Here is an 18,017-nt window from a genome sequence, read left to right on the forward strand (position 1 = left end):
ACCAAAAGTTATCTCCTGACGAGGCTCTTGTGTCCTTGTCGATGGACCCCACTTTCTTGAGCGAGCCACTTGGCAGAAGAAATGGTTTTGGGCCGAGATCTCCGGTTGAAGATTCTCGCTCGCCCTTGCCGAAGAGCAAGAGGCGAAGTAACCCCTTTGGGCACAGCCTGGGAATCTGCGTGGCGGTTCCGCAGGAGGAACGGGAGGAGAAAGGGCTAGTCCATGGCGGCGAGCCTGTGGCGGTCGGTGTTCGGGGGGTCGACCTCCGCGGCGGAGGATGAGGGAGGCGTAGCGTTCTGGTCGAACCCGGAGCGGGCGGGGTGGCTGACAAAGCAGGGGGAGTACATCAAGACGTGGCGCCGCCGGTGGTTCGTGCTGAAGCAGGGGAAGCTCTTCTGGTTCAAGGACTCCCACGTCACCCGCGCCTCCGCCCCTCGCGGCGTCATCCCCGTCGCCTCCTGCCTCACCGTCAAGGGCGCCGAGGACGTCCTCAACCGACCCTTCGCCTTCGAGATCTCCACCCGGGCCGAGACCATGTACTTCATCGCCGACACTGAGAAGGAGAAAGAGGAGTGGATCAACTCCATCGGCCGCTCCATCGTCCAGCACTCCCGGTCCCTGGCCGACGCCGAGGTCGTCGACTACGAATCCACCAAGAGGACCGCCAAGGCTCCCGACGGCGATCAAATCTGATAAATTGACGGCGACGACAATCCTCGCAGGTGAGCGTTCTCCTACATCTGGCCACGGAAAATGTATAGATCTAGGGTTTTGTCCACTTCCCCCGGTCTGTTAATCTCGCTCTATGTTACAATAAATTTTGGATCCTTGTTGTTCTTGCTCATTGACAGGTGATGAGTTCACTATTTGATGGGTGAGCTAAGTATGTGTTGCCATTACCTTGTCTTCTTGATCTGGATCTATTTCTTGTTTCATATCCTTCCTGTCTGTTAAACCTGCGCTACTGGTTCAATAAGTCTAATCTACGCAAGATTAATGGTTCAATTGGTAGATAATTTTACCTTCTTGTCAAAGATTTTGTAGGTAATAGACATAGAATGCTTTTCTTTATCTCCATTCTTTTCTTTATCTTCTTGATTTCATACTTGATGTGGTCTGTTGTTTGTGTCCTCTACCATTTTCTACTGCTGATTATGGTTTATATTACTGATGAATCTACGGTTTGTGTTCTTGACTGTTGATCTTCTGACTGGCAGAAGTAATAAGTTTGATCACTTTTCTTTGATGTGCTAAATTATCTGCCTGAAGAATTTGCTTTGGTTGATACTTAGAGTAAACCAATGAATGTTGCAGTGCTTATCATTTGTCTTGGAAACATTAATCATTCAGTCTCTATCAATGAGATCATGCAAGGGGACTTTGCAATTCAACAAAGAACTTCATTACTGTTAGGACGAAGGAAATACTCTTTACACATATGTCAATTCCATGGATGTTAGATGAACAAGATATATCTCATCCTTGTATAATATTATGTCTTATGTAATACAGAATCAAGTTGCCTTGACCATAACAAGGCAAATTAATGCCTTTTTAATCTGATAGAGTTCATACTTGGAAAGTACTTCTTTCTGATTCCTTGAGAGAGTGTGTTTCATGTTTGATATGCCTATTAATAGTGTCTATGTTTCTGACCTTTATTAGTTATTAGGATTCCAATTTGCATCTACTGGATGTAGTTGCAGAAATCACTGAACTTGTGTTTTCTGCCTTTGACAGATTAGGTTTGTACAAAATGGCATTGTCAGGCACCTTTAAATAAATGAGTTATTTTGGAAAAAAAAAATATATAGGCTACAGAAGAGAATGCTCTTACGGTTTTCTAGTTGGAAAATTGGCATCCTTGTTCATGCACTTTTCTATTGTTCTTTTTACTTTCAACACTTCTTGCTTCTGAAATTTGTACTTTCCGACAAATACCTAGTTATGTATTATCTTCACGCGCATTAAAATTGAAGCTGCCTGATGAGTTGATGAGACTGTTAAGTAAATGGATAACAACATTTCTGTAAAACGGGAAGGTTCACCAATCAGCCGATCCGTATGGATCAACCGAGACCAAACCGATCGTCCCTGATTGGTCAGCTTTAGGTCGCCAGCAGAATTGGTTGGGATCATTTGGCATGAACTTATCTCTAGTCAATTGAATCCATCTGAGTTTGCCTGATTTCTATATATTGACTGTTGGGAAAAGCAAAACTCTGAGAAAAATGATAAATGAGGGAGAAGGGAAAATTCATCAGGCAACAATGGCAAGAAAACTGGTTATGTCACTCTTTGCCTGATTTTTTTAGTTCATGTGGTCTCACTCTTTGTGGTATTATTCTATGCAAAACCAGTTATGCCTTTAGCGAAGATCTAGAGATAATTAATTTGTGAATTAGTATTACTCAGTGATTCAACAATAACAAAATAGAGCTTGAACCGACTCTGTTTTCTTGTTCAACTTGTGCTTAGAAAAAGCCAGGACTAATTGTTTGTGTCGGCTTTGAAGGCTCTTAGTAATTGCATGTACACATGCATGTTCATGGATATTTGTGAATTCTATTTTAGCAGACAAAGTGCTCATCCTGTTCTTCTCATTATGATCCTATTTCTGCTTATTTTAGTGATGTATACTGTAGCAGGTGGCAATCTTCATCCTCCTTTAAATTAAAAGAAAAACAAAGCGCATAGATCTCATGGGAAAAAAAGAAAAACAAATTAAATTAAAAGAACTATAAATAATAATAAAAATTATTTTATTATTCCTAAAAGATTAAAAATAATAAGAGATTGTCAATATAAAAAATATTTTTTTAATAATAAAAATATTTGGGAAAAAGTAAAAAAGAGGATGCTTTAAAAAAAAAAAAATTGTCACATGAATTTCTGTTGTTGCTAAATTGCTCAACGATTATTATTCTGTTGTGGATGAGATCAGTTAACGGAAGACAACAACGACGACGGGGACCGCTGGTGGGGCCAACGCGAGTTTAATTTCCGATATGGCATCGGCTAATCCAATGACAAGGCAGGCATGGCATTCACGTGTAGGTGATGCATCGCCTCTTCCGAGTTAATCTGATGGAGCGGCGGTCTCGTGATCGAGTATGAAAAGGCCGGGCTTTTGAAAGTGTCCACGTGGCGCTCAAAAACGTGTCCTTGACGAAACCGCCGGCAGGGACGAAGTAAAAGAGAATATACAATTAATAATGAAGCCAAACTACTTATTATATGTTTTACGAATTCATATCATCATATCGATGTTGGTCAGACCAATGTGCATCTTTCCATGTATTATTATTATATTTCGACTGGAGACAATGGGGAGGACCATTTTGTTACATACACGAAAGTTGAGGGCCTGTTCATGTAATTTACGGGGGGAGATTAAATGTGCCGCCTCCCCCGAGTTGGGAATAGGCACCGTTAGCTTTCCTTATCGGCCATCCGACGACGGCGACGGCGACGCTAAGCAAGCAACCGCGTGTGTGTTTGAGTCACTCTTGCCCCCTCTCCTCCTCCTCTCGTTGCTTCGTTCCCATTTCGCAGATCCGAACGACTCCGAAGTCGCCTGCCGTCCTCCTGCTGAGGAAACCCCAAATCCGACGGCGATCACCGTTGCACGGGCGCAGACGCGAGTTAGGTTTTCGCGCTTCCTCTCTTTTTCTGCTCTTGTTTTCGCATCCTTCCGTTGCTCCGTCGCCATTCCGCCCGTTTCCTAGCTCGGTGGCGCGATCTGCCGCCTTCTCCTTTCACTCACATCGATGGAGCTTGGATGGAGAGGATTTCAGTAGTTCGGAAAAGCTGGGGCCTCGGAGTGGGTTGTAGGGACTCGAGATTTGGCTTGGGCCGAGGTTTGGTGGCAGAGAAACATGAATCGGAGCCTTAGGGCAGCGGTGGCGCCGTCTCCCGGGCGGACTATGACAAAACAGGCGGACGAGGAGCTCGCCCTATTTCTCGAGATGCGGAAGTTGGAGAAGGAGCAAAACAACCTTCTTCTTCACAGCACCGCTGAACTCGATCCCCCGTTGGGTAATGTTTGACCCTTGGTCTCTGCTCTCTCTCTTTCCGATTCAGGCCTTCCTTGCTTGAAAAAAGGTACCTCTTTTCTTTACGTTGCTCTTGTTATTTGTGGTTGGTAGGGTCTAAACCTGGGACTGCTCCTATATTCAAGATCGCCTCATCGGCGCCGGCACGCGAGGCCGGGATTGGTGACTTCCTAAATTCCGACAGTGAAAAAAATGACTATGACTGGTAACTCTTTCAGGTGTTTCTTTCTAATTATGCCTTTCACTTGCCACCCACTTTCTTCTTCCATACAAGGATTAAAGTCATCAACACGCTATTTTGGTGTCCCAACATGAAATGTGTTTTCTCTTCAATGATGTCTGTGTATGTGGAATGCATTTCTTCATTCTATATTGTGAATCTCTAGTCTTACAATTTTAGGTTTTTCCTCATGATTCATCGAAATAATATATTAAGGCTCATACTATATTAGAAAGTTGTGGCTTCCGTTGGACATGCCAATACATGGGAACCGGTGGGTTTGTTATACTGGGAAAACACTGTTCTTTGATATCCATGAATCCCAAAGTCTATAGATGTCAAATCTTGTTCACAGTTTTTTACCCTCAACTCAAGCTCATTCTGTCATTGTGCTGTATTCTGGTTCGCCAATGCTTCTTTCACATTTCTTATGTTCTTGGGTTAGGTGACTATATAACAATTTCAAAGCTTCAAGCTGCATCATACCATACGTTGCCTTGTCTATTAAGGTTTTGACCTGCAATGACTAACTGCAATGTTAACCATAACTAAGTTGGAGACTTGTTTATCTGAAGTTTTTCTTTGGGCTTCTTGTCCTCATTGTATTAGCTCCATGGGTAACATATAGATAGTTTGTTCATAGCAACTCTTGCAAGCTTTAACATATTTTCCTAATTTTTAAACCACCAACACCAGATTAGAAAAAAGGGTTGGGGTTTTTACATTTTATGTTCGATCTTTTACCATTCAGAAATCATCTAATAGTATGTTTTAATCTATAGATAATACTAAATAATTTATATTTTCAATCCCCTGGATGTGGTTTGGCAAAATAGCTCAATCTCAACAGGTGAAATTAAATAAATGGTGAGGAAAATTATATAATGCATAACTCAAACTTCGTACCTCCTGCTTTGATACAACATCACCAACTTTTTTAGAAGCTTAAACTAACAGATTAGATGGAGTTCTATGATTTATATACTAACAAGGTTAATTACTGAATTCTGAGGAGAAGACTCCAGAGACGGCTAGGATATCAGGAATGAGGATTAGTGTCTGATTGCATAGTTCTATAGATCTACATATGGCTCGTAGCAATGTTGACTCAAGCTTCTGATACATCGTATGATATCATGATTCTCTTAATATGCTGATTTTGATAAACATAATTGCAAATTGTCAGTTAAGTGATGAGAATGTTATACATTGAAGGCATAGCTAACATTAGAGTTGTCTTATGGGTTAATTACTAATTGTCTGCTCGTTATGATACAAAAGGTGTTTTTTCCTTTTCTTTCAGGCTTCTTACACCACCGGGTACTCCACTCTTTCCATCTCTGGATACTGAATCAAAAAAAGCCCCTGTAAGTAGCACCGGGACTCCAAAAAATCGTTCTACATTGCAAAAATCTAGGGTGAGCTCTCTAACTGATTTATCTCCTTTAACATTTGCACATAACAATTTGAGTGTATCTTCTAATTTGAATTTGGACACCAAAAGAAACCATGGATTTATTTTGTGCACATTTTAGTGCTATTATTACTTGTGTATAGCTACAGTACTCTTTGGTGATGCATGTTGGACACTGTTAAGTGTCTATCATCACTCTCTCTTTACTTTTGCGGGGTGTTGAGTATGCTCAACCTTACGGAAAAGAATGGCAGATAAACATATTAGAGCTTGATTGGTATGAATTTTTAGGGTTTTTTTGCTAATATGGCCTTCCAAATCTTATGTTTGTCCAAATACCCCACAAATGTGTGAATTACTTGTATAATGCCTATAAACATTGGTTACCCATCGAATTGGCCCTTCCAGTAAGCCTCCAACACCAAGTTCATAAGGCAATGACTTCTAAGGTATTGAAAAACTAAAATGTTCTCTCTCTCTCTCTCTCCAATGACTTTTAAGGTATTGAAAAACTAAAATGTTCTCTCTCTCTCTCCAATGACTTTTAAGGTATTGAAAAACTAAAATGTTCTCTCTCTTTCTCTCTCTCTCTCTCTCTCTCTCTCTCTCTCTTAATGTTACTTCAGTTCATATTTCTTTGCAGTTCCTGCTTGTCTAACAAATTGCTAATTCAATAGAAATCTGCTAGTTATTGTCCCTGAGGAGACATCTTAATGATTACAGTGTATCATGTGCAGTCATGAATAAGATTTAAAATATAAAATAGGAATCTAGTATTCATCACACTTCTCAATTGTAGATGTGCCGTGACTCTTTGATATCATCAATCTGGGGGGTTCCAATTGACTAAAGATTTAAGCCTTGTAACTCTTCTTACCATATAAGACTCATTGATGCTTTTAACCATGTAAATATACTGCTGTGACCCTTATGGTTATTCATCTACTTAAAAGGTTTGAAGCTCTTTGATAATCATCTGTCAATTACTTTATTTTAGCTTCTATTAGATAAACAATTAAGTTGAAAATCTAGCTTTCATTCCGCTATTCCTTTTTTTTCTCAGAAGTCTATAAATTTGACTGACATTCAATTTTTATCAACTTTCGGACATTAAATGCCATGGAAGGGTGTACATTTTGTTAACATATATGGTTATTTTCATATTTTTGTGATAAGCTCTGCTGCATTTCCTTATTTTTCTGTTGCTTTTCTGCATCTTAATGCTATATTTTAGTTAGCAAATGCTCCAGATCCTTCAAGGAATGCAGCATCAAGGCAACCAACATCATCATCTGGTTTTAATTCATCTACTGTGGGAACTCGCAGACCGTCATCATCTGGTGGTCCTACTCATAGTGCATCTAGACCTGTAACTCCAAATGGACGCCCTACATTAACTGCAACTTCAAAACCTACCAGAGCTTCCACTCCCACTTCACGAGCTGCTTTACCTTCAAAGTCATGTACTCCACCACGATCATCAACACCTGTTAGATATTCTACACAACCATCTAGGTCATCTGTACCTGCAGCGAGCAAGACTGCATCAAGGTCAGCTACTCCTACAAGGCGACCTTCTGCCATATCTGCTGTTCCTTCCAGCTCTGCTCCATCAAGTCGATCATCTTCTGTCGCAAGGTCAGGTTCAACAGTATCTAAAGGTTCAACACCATGTGGAAGCTCTTCAGCCATAAAACCTAGATCACTGAAACCCTCATGTACCCCTGGTTCTTCTCATGATGCACCCTCAAACTCACACACATCATTGCCTGAGAGGCCCTCGGCTTCTCGAGGTAGACCTGGAGCACCCAACATTCGATCATCTTCTGTTGAGCCTGGACCAAATGTCCGACCAAGGCGGCAGTCTTGTTCTCCATCCAGAGGGCGTGTTCCAAATGGTAATGTTCATAAAGGCAGTTCTGTTCCACCATCAAGCAGACCACAGGCAAATGCCAGTGACACCATGAACCCTGTTCTAATTGGAAATAAGATGGTTGAACGGATAGTGAACATGAGAAGACTTGTGCCTCCAAAGCAAGATGACCAACGATCAAGCCATAATAACCTCTGTGGCAAGTCTTCTCTCACACCAGATAGCACTGGCTTTGGGAGGACACTGTCAAAGAAATCGCTGGATATGGCATTGAGGCATATGGTAATATATTGTCCTTCAGATCTTTTGCTTCCTCGGCTATCAGATATCCTGCTTTTCCAAGCTTGCTGTCCATGTTCTTCCTGATAAGTGGTCAAAATTTTGAAGTATTATGTATCTTTTGATCAGATATATTTGCAAACGCAGGATATAAGGCGGAGTGTTCCCAACAGTTCGAGACCATCCATGACAAATATTCCAGCTTTATCTGTGTATGTGAGGTCAGGACCCACAAGAAGCAGAACAGTTGGTGTCTCTGACTCTCCTCTTGCCACAAGCAGCACAGCGAGTTCTGAACATAGTGTCAATAACAACACGATCTGTCTTGATGGGAATGAAATCGAAGATGATCTTACTAGTGAGAAAGGAGGCAGGTGCTCTCCTGCTGTCTTCATTGCCAGATGACCACCACATGGAAGAGTTACATTCTTGCTATTGAACACATTAGTTTTCTTATGATTTGTCATCATGGTAAAGGCCTCTTTTCCATGACCTGATGATATATTTACTTTATCTTTGATCTTGTTGGTCGTATTTAGGTTTCTAATGTCAAAAATACCAGGCCCTCCTGTATGAGTAGAGGTAATCGCTCAACATTTGGCTTGCAGCTCTTTTGATAAGTTATTATAGCTTTCCAAGCCTACCACATTTCACTGTGCCTTTAGCAGACTTCCAACATTTTAGTGTGTAGAATTGCTACCTTGCACAGCTTTTCTCGTGTATTTTTGGAATAGCTGGGCAGGGAAGTCTTTGTATTAACTAGGCTTTTCTTCTTGGGGTTTGCATTTATTATCTTTTGGTAGATGATAAAGTAGATGAATTTTTTCAAACTAACCTCGAAGGGGCACTTGGATGGGTTGAGACATGTTGAATTTTTTCATAATTTAGAACGTCTTGGTATCAAACGTTCTATTTTATACGATAATATTGTCTGCATATATTTCTATGTTCCTTTTATTGTAGTACTTGAACATAATGTTCTTTAACTCGAAGGGTATGATCTCGTAACATTATATGCCTCAGTTGGTAATGGAGGTGTGCTCCCAATCCTAGGGTGTCATCCTGATCTAATTATAGTCCGAGAACGTGTTCATGAAGGTAAGGAAGAGGATCGATCTGAGATGGCATCTACTAGTTGATTGATTTGAGAAAGATGATAGTTATCCTTCGAATAGATTTTGTTGAGATCGGTATAACTAGTAGATTTGAGAAAGATGATAGTTATCCTTCGAATAGATTTTGTTGAGATCGGTAGAATCAATGCACATTCTTTAATTTTCATTGGTATTTTTTATTAAGACAACATTGGAAAGTCATTGAGGGTATTTGACTTTAGTAATAAATTTCGCCCTCGACAATCGATTGACCTCATCATTGATTGCTTGCTACACTCGGGAGCGAACTTACGAGGCCTTTGCTTCATGAGTCGAGCCTTGGGAAGATATTAGGCAACATCTGGATTAATGCCCAGCATATCCTCTGGCAACCAAGCGAACACCTCGACGCTTTTTTTGTTGTTGAGAAATTTAATTAATTGCACACGCTCCTCCTTGTCGAGTGGTGCCTTGATCAGTTATTCCATCGACTTCGAGTGCAGAAGAGGCTTCTTGAAATCCTAAGGGTACATTGGCGTTGGCTCGGGCTTAGCTTTCTTCGGTAGTGAGACGATCGTCAGGTAGCATTGCTTGGATTCTCATGGGATGCTTCTTAGTTTTCTAACGTCAACTTTTGTCATGAATTTTATTACCATGTGGTATTTGGATACCATCGCATTCGGTCGGTTGAGAGTACATCGATCGATGATTGCATTGTAGGTCGAGGGAATGTTCACCACGATGGATTTGGTCGTCAGCATCTTGGAGTAGAGCTCTTCGTTTAAAGTGAAATATAGGCTCATAGTCCCAAGCAGGCAAATGGAATCACCTATGAATCCCGTCAGCGAAGATGCCATCGAGGAGAGGTTGTTAGCTGACAATATGAGCTTTTGAAAGGCATCAAAATAAAGTATGTTGGCGAAGCTACATGTGTCGATCATAACTCTTTTCACCCGAGCATTAATCATCCTTACGAAGACCACCAATGTGTTGTCGTGGTTCGGGTTGAGGTACTCTCTCTCCTTTTCCTTGAAAGTGATCTCAGTACCTCTTTCTTGCCTCGGACATTTCTCTATGATGGCTCGGGCGTAAACTTTGCGTCCTGCCCCTCGAGGTGGGCCCATTGATTTATCTTTCCACTGGGCCTTGTGAGCAAGGCGACGATTCTTGGGGTTTGTGGAGGAACCTCCCAAAGTGCCCTCAATAGATGAGCTCTTCTATCTAGTCCTTCAGATCATGGCATTTTTCAATGTCATGGTCATAGTCTTGATGGAAGCGATAATATTTCAATTTGTTCCTCCTTTCTAAGGAGTCCTCATTGGTAGTGGCTCTTTTAGAAATCCCTTTTCCATTATTTGTAGGATGATCTCAGTCCTTGCATATTAATGGGAGTCAACCCAGGCCTCAAGTGAGATACCTCAGGTCAACCATGCTTCCTTCACAGTGAGCCCGAGGTTGGTGCTTGAGGCGGTTCTAGGCATGGCCTCTTGTGGGTTTCCTTGTGCTTGCCCGATATCATTATTTCTGTATATATGTACTAATTGGCCCTCTTGAGTGTCTAAGGGATTGTTGCTAGTAGTCTTTCCACTAATGACTAGAAGAACCGGAAGGGCCTTAGGCTCATCATAAAGGCTTGTATAACCAAAGAAGGGTGAGCATCCTAGATGTCTTAGATTTCACTAGTGAATCACATAACAAAGTTAAAGAGGGGTTTGTCCTCCCTCTGCCTCAGTCTAAGTAGCATCACTATGGATAGCTTTGAGCATACGTTCTCAAGGAAGTGGAGCTCAAATTCCTTCGCAAGATGAGCGAATGATGAAACTAAGAGCGGCTTCAAACGACTAAACTATTCTCACGTCGAGCCTCTCAATATGGTTGGGAACACTTAGCACATCATAGCATCTAAAATATCATATAACAACATCTAAGCTCAGAAAGCTATAGTGTGCTCCATTAGGTCGGAGCTATCATTAAGGGCCTCCAATAGGCAAAAATTCGTCAAGATTGGTTCTTCTAGAATGCTATGGATGAATGGGAATGACCCAAAGTGTAATTTCCCCCTTTGATTGTTAGAACTTTCGGTGCATCTTGTTTAGGTGCTAATCCATCAATCGCAGTTGGGCTCTCAAAGAGTCATCCATTGAGTCAGCTGATTGGGTTTTTAACTTGGGCAAAGCTGGCCCGTGATGCATGGGCATGTTCAATTCCACCATCAGTGAGCGCAGTGCTCCGATTAGCATTTCGATTGGTCAGGGCAATTTGGGGCTACCAGTAATGGATCAGTCGAGGGAACCCTAGTAGGTGCAGGTGCAAGTGGTGGTTGAACCATTGGTCGCAATTGTGAAGGGGGAATTACTTGTTGAGCCAATTGAGGCAAAAATGAGGTGATAGCTTGCATCATTCCAATAAGGATCTGCACCTAGTGCGTAAGGCTCAGAAAGGCCTCGACAAAAACAATTAGATGCCCTATGCTAGCCCCCGGAGGCAAGTGCTCGTGGTCATTGAACAAGCACCAGTAGCACCCTGGGGTTTGAGCTGAGGGGGATGCATCCACCCAAGGAAAGGAGGGTAGTTGTCCTCCTTGTATCAATGGTGACGCCTCCTCGTTAGAGCACTCATTAAAAGGGTTCACGGGTGGATGCTCTTGCAACATGCATGCCTTCCTTCTAGCGCCAAAATGTTGTTGCCTAGATATCATCGACTGAGAGTCGACATGGCTTGATCTTGACCCAAAGGCACGAGGTCTTCCAAGTAACCCTTGTGGTAGCCTGATGAGACGATCACTACATCGCCGAGGTGTCTGAGGTGGTCTTCAAAGGGTCTCCGGGTATCTGAAGTGGTCCCGAAGTAGGCTCTGGTCTCTTCGAGCTGTCATCCATGGAGGCCTACCTCGGGGGAGCAGGTCTGATCGACCATCCGAGAACCATTGCCCCCAACGACCGACAAGATCGACCAGAACGACTTAGAGGTCGAAAAGTCATTAGATCCCCCATGTTACTGTTGAGTGGGGAGGTGACTTAACCCTTGCCCTCCATGTCAGTGGCGATGGCGATCAACAGGCCAATTTATTCATCAAAATATTCTCTATCAAGATATTTTCACTTGTTCGAACTCCAGTGTATCTAATGAATGATGTGGTGGGGCTTATTCTCCATAGAATAAAGATCCATCGGGAGGGTTGTGTTCGTCTACATTGGGAATTAGTTTCCTTTGGCATTCATAAACTTAATCTGATGACGGAAACGCAAGTCGGTCCGTATACTAAACATTTAGCGTTTGGTGATGATGGAATTAGTATTCCTTTGGCATTCATGAACTTATCTGATGATGGAAACACAGGTCGGCCCCTTATGCTTAAGATTTAACATTTAATGATCAGTTATCTTTGATCAGTGATCTTATCTCTGAATCTTGATTAAAAAAATATGATAGGTTATAGTATATCACCAATGTAAATTTATGTCAAATCATATGAACAAACATAGAATGCGAATGCAGACCACACAAATAATACATACGATCAAAATATTACAAGCAAACGCTATCTACGGACGGATGTCAAAAAAAGACCCAAAGGAAACACAATGATCACCAAACACTTGCGATGAGTTACATATGAGTATTCACTTGATAACCCCTTGAAAAACAGTCGAGTAAGACAATTTCAGTCATTTTCATCTCAGTGAGATTGCTAGGGAAATCAAGTTCATAACGGATTTCAAATTCAGTCATTTTCATCTCAGTGAGATTGCTAGGGAAATCAAGTTCATAACGGATTTCAAATTGACAAAGCCAAGATTAAAAAGGACAATGAGGAGGAGAGAAAGTGGGCAAGACATTCTACAACCAAATTCATGGCCAAAAAACAAAAATCAAAATCCATTTTCACAATGGAGTCGGATACCTACACATGATTGTGTACTCATCCCCGAGTTTTCTATCCCCAAACCACAAAAATGAATAAAAATTACGAGTACAAATCCATCTATAATCAAAATCTAATGCAAAGTATCGAAACCACGAGCAGTGATTTTTTCTTGGTAGGCTTTACTTACTACAACTGGATGAAAACTCATATAGTTATCTAATGGCCAAACCTGCATTGCACAAAACTTATCAAATTTGTAGGCGAACATCTAACCATGTTTCAATTGGAGATTCTTCAATTTTCTAAACGGAGGCATTGAAATCTATGTTTACTGAAAGGTAAATTTAAAGAAGGGGAAATAAGTTGAGTTGCTCAACGCTGAAAAGATAGCAAAGAGATGAATTCATGAGACAAGGATACTTCATGCCTCACTATATTCAGCACAAGAGCTTTACCTAGAAAATGAGAATTGCAGCCCTCCTACAGGATAAAGACAGCCATTAAAAGTTAAATCAAATCCAGCAAGAAACCAATAGATTAAATGGTAAGGAGGATATAGAGAACCTAAGTGCTTAATTAATTAAAACAAGTATGCATGAATCATGGGGATTCAAAGAACTACAACGGACATGAGAGACAGTTATTACCACACAATCTGAAGAATCACTGTCTGTATTCGAAAGAAGTCAAAATGAATATTACGCTTCTTTGAAACCCACTTACACATTATCCATGTCAGAACAAAAAGTATGCTCTAAATCTATTTTATCAACTAAAAGAGAAGTACTAACTATAAGTTACAAATTCTATCTCCAGATATTCGCCAAAGGTATGTCCAACACAGAGCCAACAACAATCGTCTAACAAGAATGAAATAATTTGAAACTAAAGACAGAAGAGTATATAAGACAGTAAAAAGAGGCCTAAGAGGCTAATTTTGCCTAGTCATAGTCCTTGTCTAACAAGACATAGTAGCAAAAGAACTACAGTTACAATAACAATGAGCTGGAATTCCAAATACAGTAGCAAGAAGTTAAATTTAACACTGGCTTTGATATTGCCAACGGAATATCCGCAGATGGGTACAATTAAGGAAAGATTTTTGCAAAGCTTTAGCAAACTATAGAAGAAACATTATGAAAGAGAAAGGAGAAGAAAAGACACTAATTCGCAAGTCACCACTAGAGGAGAAGACAAGAGCCATCAATACATTTTCAGACTTGGTAGATAAAATCCATATGGGGCAAGAGATTCGTTAGCCAAAAGACTCGTAATAAAGATTAAAAGAGTCATAATACAAGATGGTCCTCACAAGATTTCTGTACTTAATAGTTCTCAAAGAACAAGTCGGACAATTGATAGATTCATTGATTAAAAATTGAGACAACCACTTTAAGGACAAGCTTCTTTACCAAAACAAGAAAATAACAAATCTCTGACAAGCTCTGCCTGAGAAAAGAACAGACCAGCAAGGAGTACTCCAGCAAACAAGTAGCATGGTTTATTATTGCAACCAAATGTCATCATTTAAACACCCAATTTAATATCAACTAATCAGGGGTTTGATCCCCAGCAGGGCCAGGTTTGCATCATTAATCCCTTATTTCTTTGGTGTATATGCCTATGCATATGGTTAAGGGAAAAAAGTTGGAAGACACGATGAATTAAATACAAATGAAACTAATATAATTAAAATCAAAGAAAGAAAAGGATGACATGAAAAACATGATGCTTGAACAGATATATCAACTATCCTATGATCAATGATCCTATCATCTCATTCCAAAAAAAGCGATATATGGAATTGCAAAAGCATAAAAATCGACAATCACACAGAACAATAAAGTAAGAAAGACAATTATAATTGCTAGAGAACATAGAGAACAGTGTAAAACGGATAGTTCTACACAAAGATAAGGTAGATCCACAGCGAGGCAGGGAAGGCCACCACGATAGATACAGGATCTTATAACCGTAGCAAGCTGGCCAAGATCCAATCAGAGAAGAAATCACACAAGTTTATCCACAGCATAATAAAGAATTAGAAACCCTAGATTTTGATATTTTAGAAGGGAGATGGCCTGATAGGCGCACCTATTCATCGATCATCACCATCATCATCTTTTCTCTTCTTCATCGTTGGAGGGTTTCTAATCACTGGATGAGGAGGGTTTGGCGGAGCGCTTGGTGCTGTCGTAGTCGACGACCTCGGCATCAGCGAGGGACCGGGAGTGCTGGACGATGGAGCGGCCGATGGAATTGATCCACTCCTCCTTCTCCTTCTCGGAGTCGGCGATGAAGTACATGGTCTCGCCCCGGGTGGAGATTTCGAAGGCGAAGGCGCGATTGAGGACGTCCTCGGCGCCCTTGACGGTGAGACAGGAGGCGACGGGGATGACGCCACGGGGAGTGGACGCGCGGGTGACAGTGGAGTCCTTGAACCAGAAGAGCTTCCCCTGCTTCAGCACGAACCACCGGCGGCGCCACGTCTTGATGTACTCCCCCTGCTTCGTCAGCCACCCCGTCCGCTCCGGGCTCGACCAGAACGCCACGCGCTCCTCCTCCTCCACCGGGGCAGCCGATCCTCCGAATACCGATCGCCACAGGCTGGCCGCCATCGACTTGTTCCTTCTCTATATGGCGTCTTCTTCTCTTCCGCTGCCTCTCTGCTGGGCGGGCCGCGGCGTGCGCGTTCCTCGTCGTCTCCGCTTATGTAGCGGGAATTATGCCGTTTCTAGGGCTTCTCGATTCTGCTCCGCCTTCGTGCCCCTTCTCTGTCGAGCAACTCGATTGCGATGGGCTTATTAAAGGACGGAGGTGAATGGACATCTCAATTTGCACCGCCTCTGGCTGCGGTGCGGTCCGATTCGTATGGGCCTATTAAGGGAGACCGGTAGTTGGACATATCTCAATTTGATCCGCCTCGGCTTGCGGTGCGGTCGAGCCGCGATGCTCGACAATTTATTAGGGTCCCAATCATCATATGATTTAAATCGAATTCGAATCAAGCTCAAGTTCACAATAGCCAAATTATTTTGACGGTCAATAGGAAAGCAGAGAGAGAGAGAGAGAGAGAGAGAGAGCAGCAGCAGCAGCACGAATGAGAGTAATTCCTATTTCAGAAAACAAACTCATTATGCAACTCCTTAGAACGTTTGGTGCATACAGTCGAATCACATTACATCCAAAGGACACCAAGAAATCCTGTATACAGAGAAATGGTGCATACAGTCGAATCACATATCTAATTTTCCTGGCAACATTCACATGTGAGAGGGCTTCACATCCCATCCACTGGGCCGCTTCCTTACACGTTGCGGGCGTTCACCTTCGACGGCCCTCTCCTGTGGTTCGTCTTCGTCTTCGTCTTCGCTTATCCAGCCGTAACAGGGAGTCCTCCTTGGTCTTGGAGTTTGATGAGAACCTGAGCCTGACTCCAACTGCCGTGGGTCACACTCTCGGACTGCCAAAGCCGACTGGCCCTCGCCACTCACGCTCTGCTTCCTGCTGCAGTCGAGGTCTGTACATATGAAATGTCCTTCCAGTTTACGGATTGCATGTATGCAAAGCAATTGTAGTCAACGTGGTCAGACTGTATGCGAAAACAAAATTACACTAAAATTTAGAACAAAAACTATCAACATACCTAATGAAGAAATAAGTAAGTTAGCCTCGGCAACTCGGCTAGGACCTTCTGAGGCCTTGGCTTCTTCATTAGCTCTTTGCTCCTGAAGCAGTCGTCATGGATAATTGTGGTCAAGAATAATATTATAGAGCAACTGAGAATACAAATTGCATACTTACGCAACCACTACATGTTACCATTTGCCATAACATAATTAGGCCACAATGAATGCATCTGCCGAAGACAAATAAACTGCATACGGTAGCAGTTTGAATACACAAAAACCAATCTGGCACAAGGCAATGCTTCGAAGACAAACAAACTCAAAATGGTACCAAAAAAAAAAAAGCAACCTTTCCAGTTGTAAACAGATATCACTCTCAGATGATCATAATCAACTGAACTTTTGTGAATATGTATGATATAAAGGCTTAATATATTTAACATCGATGTTTATGTTTACAACTTGATGAAGGCAACATACTGCATGAGTTCTATCGCAAAGAAATAAATATCTTCTTTTGAAAATTTAAAATATCTGCTGAACCCACCTTCAACGATAAATTGGACGGGGTTAACAGGCCAATGTTTTCCTTGTAGCAATCAATCAGAATTCATTTCCAAATCTTGCATATTAGTTTTATTATACAAACGCAAATGACCACATAGTTTTTTTGTTGGAATTTAAAGATCAAATCGTAACCTAATTGCATAACTTGAATAGATGAAATTTAAAGATCAGACATTAGTTGGAGGAATTACCACGACAAGAGAGATGCATGAAAATGCCAGAGGTCAAAGGAAGTACCTCTCTCGCCTTTTCTTCTTGCTCTTCCAGGATGGTCTCAATGACCAGCCTGTAAGTATCTTCTTCGATAATGTGCCAAGCAGCAGCATCATCATAAACCTAACAGTTTCCAAGCACAGTAGCTGTAATACACTTTAAAATACTAATAAGAGAGTGAATAGGAAAATGAACAGAGAAGAGGGATCGTACCTTCAGAAGTTTTTTGACAGTCGAGCAGATTGTTTCCTTGGAGAAACCATAAGGGAGCAGTGCATCAATCGCAGCATCTATCCGCATCATCCCCACCTGAATCATTCAGGTAATAAGGTAATCGAGCAGAAAACGAAATCAGTGTCCCAACAACAGCAGAACTGATGATGGATAATGGAGTACCTTCTTCTGCCTTCTTGGAGCCATGTGCAACTGGACCCAATGGAGAGTTCTTAATTGACCCCTCCAACTCCACCACCAGCTTCTTCACCTCTATTTCTCTTTCTAAGACAACACTACCTCTGTTTCTCTTTCTCGCAGAATGAAACACCAACTACCACCTGTAAGATTAAACTATCATGTGGAATACAATTAAGTCAAGATTGAAATCTAAATTACATACCATAGATCGGGAATAGGATGTGTACCTTTCTATATCATTATCCATACCATAGATCTATATCGAAAAAAGCTAGGCTCTTCTCCTCTTTGCTTACTTTCCATGAGGCCACTATAATTGACAGAGGATAGACCAATCAGGGAGGTGAGAGAAGAGATTTCAAATGTGATTATATGATCATCAGATCCCCAG

At 41.6% G+C, this 18,017-nt stretch overlaps 4 protein-coding genes across 6 annotated transcripts; 2 read left to right on the forward strand and 2 right to left on the reverse strand.

Annotated features, from left to right (window-relative positions):
• The first annotated feature begins 112 nt into the window (after positions 1-112).
• LOC135615825 (pleckstrin homology domain-containing protein 1-like) lies at positions 113-1,005 on the forward strand. The gene has a single exon (XM_065114828.1). The coding sequence runs from the start codon at positions 223-225 to the stop codon at positions 691-693; it is 471 nt and encodes a 156-aa protein (XP_064970900.1). The 5' UTR covers positions 113-222; the 3' UTR covers positions 694-1,005.
• A 1,979-nt stretch (positions 1,006-2,984) lies between these two features.
• On the forward strand, positions 2,985-8,547 carry LOC135615824 (uncharacterized). Of its 2 annotated transcripts, none has more exons than XM_065114826.1 (5): positions 2,985-4,038; positions 4,149-4,260; positions 5,579-5,693; positions 6,924-7,844; positions 7,971-8,547. In XM_065114826.1, exons 1-5 carry the CDS (start codon positions 3,879-3,881, stop codon positions 8,244-8,246), a joined length of 1,584 nt encoding a protein of 527 aa, XP_064970898.1. In that variant the 5' UTR covers positions 2,985-3,878; the 3' UTR covers positions 8,247-8,547. The 2 variants fall into 2 exon arrangements, with proteins under 2 accessions (XP_064970898.1, XP_064970899.1); XM_065114827.1 differs by having other exon boundaries at positions 2,996-4,038; positions 7,989-8,547.
• Positions 8,548-14,644: 6,097 nt separating this feature from the next.
• On the reverse strand, positions 14,645-15,588 carry LOC135615826 (pleckstrin homology domain-containing protein 1-like). Its single transcript, XM_065114829.1, has one exon. The coding sequence runs from the start codon at positions 15,419-15,421 to the stop codon at positions 14,954-14,956; it is 468 nt and encodes a 155-aa protein (XP_064970901.1). The 5' UTR covers positions 15,422-15,588; the 3' UTR covers positions 14,645-14,953.
• Positions 15,589-15,966: 378 nt separating this feature from the next.
• On the reverse strand, positions 15,967-17,987 carry LOC135613722 (uncharacterized). Of its 2 annotated transcripts, XM_065110761.1 has the most exons (6): positions 17,854-17,987; positions 17,609-17,766; positions 17,426-17,521; positions 17,237-17,335; positions 16,450-16,531; positions 15,967-16,323 (listed from the first exon to the last, which is right to left on the reverse strand). In XM_065110761.1, the coding sequence occupies exons 2-6, from the start codon at positions 17,630-17,632 to the stop codon at positions 16,067-16,069; spliced, it is 558 nt and encodes a 185-aa protein (XP_064966833.1). In that variant the 5' UTR covers positions 17,633-17,766; positions 17,854-17,987; the 3' UTR covers positions 15,967-16,066. The 2 variants fall into 2 exon arrangements, with proteins under 2 accessions (XP_064966833.1, XP_064966834.1); XM_065110762.1 differs by lacking the exon at positions 17,854-17,987 and having other exon boundaries at positions 17,609-17,846.
• Positions 17,988-18,017: the final 30 nt, after the last annotated feature.

This window comes from Musa acuminata, chromosome BXJ2-6 (genome assembly GCF_036884655.1).
Source record: "Musa acuminata AAA Group cultivar baxijiao chromosome BXJ2-6, Cavendish_Baxijiao_AAA, whole genome shotgun sequence".
NCBI lineage: Eukaryota > Viridiplantae > Streptophyta > Magnoliopsida > Zingiberales > Musaceae > Musa > Musa acuminata.

What these genes read in the sequence shown, in the direction of transcription:
- LOC135615825 (XM_065114828.1), top strand. Translation starts at nt 223, where the DNA reads ATGGCGGCGAGCCTGTGGCGGTCGGTGTTCGGGGGGTCGACCTCCGCG.
- LOC135615824 (XM_065114826.1), top strand. Translation starts at nt 3,879, where the DNA reads ATGAATCGGAGCCTTAGGGCAGCGGTGGCGCCGTCTCCCGGGCGGACT. An exon ending in CTACATTGCAAAAATCTAGG is followed by an intron (nt 5,694 to 6,923) that starts GTGAGCTCTCTA and finishes GCTATATTTTAG; the next exon opens with TTAGCAAATGCTCCAGATCC. An exon ending in ATATGGCATTGAGGCATATG is followed by an intron (nt 7,845 to 7,970) that starts GTAATATATTGT and finishes TCTTTTGATCAG; the next exon opens with ATATATTTGCAAACGCAGGA.
- LOC135615826 (XM_065114829.1), bottom strand. Translation starts at nt 15,421, where the DNA reads ATGGCGGCCAGCCTGTGGCGATCGGTATTCGGAGGATCGGCTGCCCCG.
- LOC135613722 (XM_065110761.1), bottom strand. Translation starts at nt 17,632, where the DNA reads ATGGCTCCAAGAAGGCAGAAGAAG. An exon ending in AAGAAGAAAAGGCGAGAGAG is followed by an intron (nt 16,532 to 17,236) that starts GTACTTCCTTTG and finishes CGACTGCTTCAG; the next exon opens with GAGCAAAGAGCTAATGAAGA. An exon ending in CTTACTTATTTCTTCATTAG is followed by an intron (nt 16,324 to 16,449) that starts GTATGTTGATAG and finishes TCATATGTACAG; the next exon opens with ACCTCGACTGCAGCAGGAAG.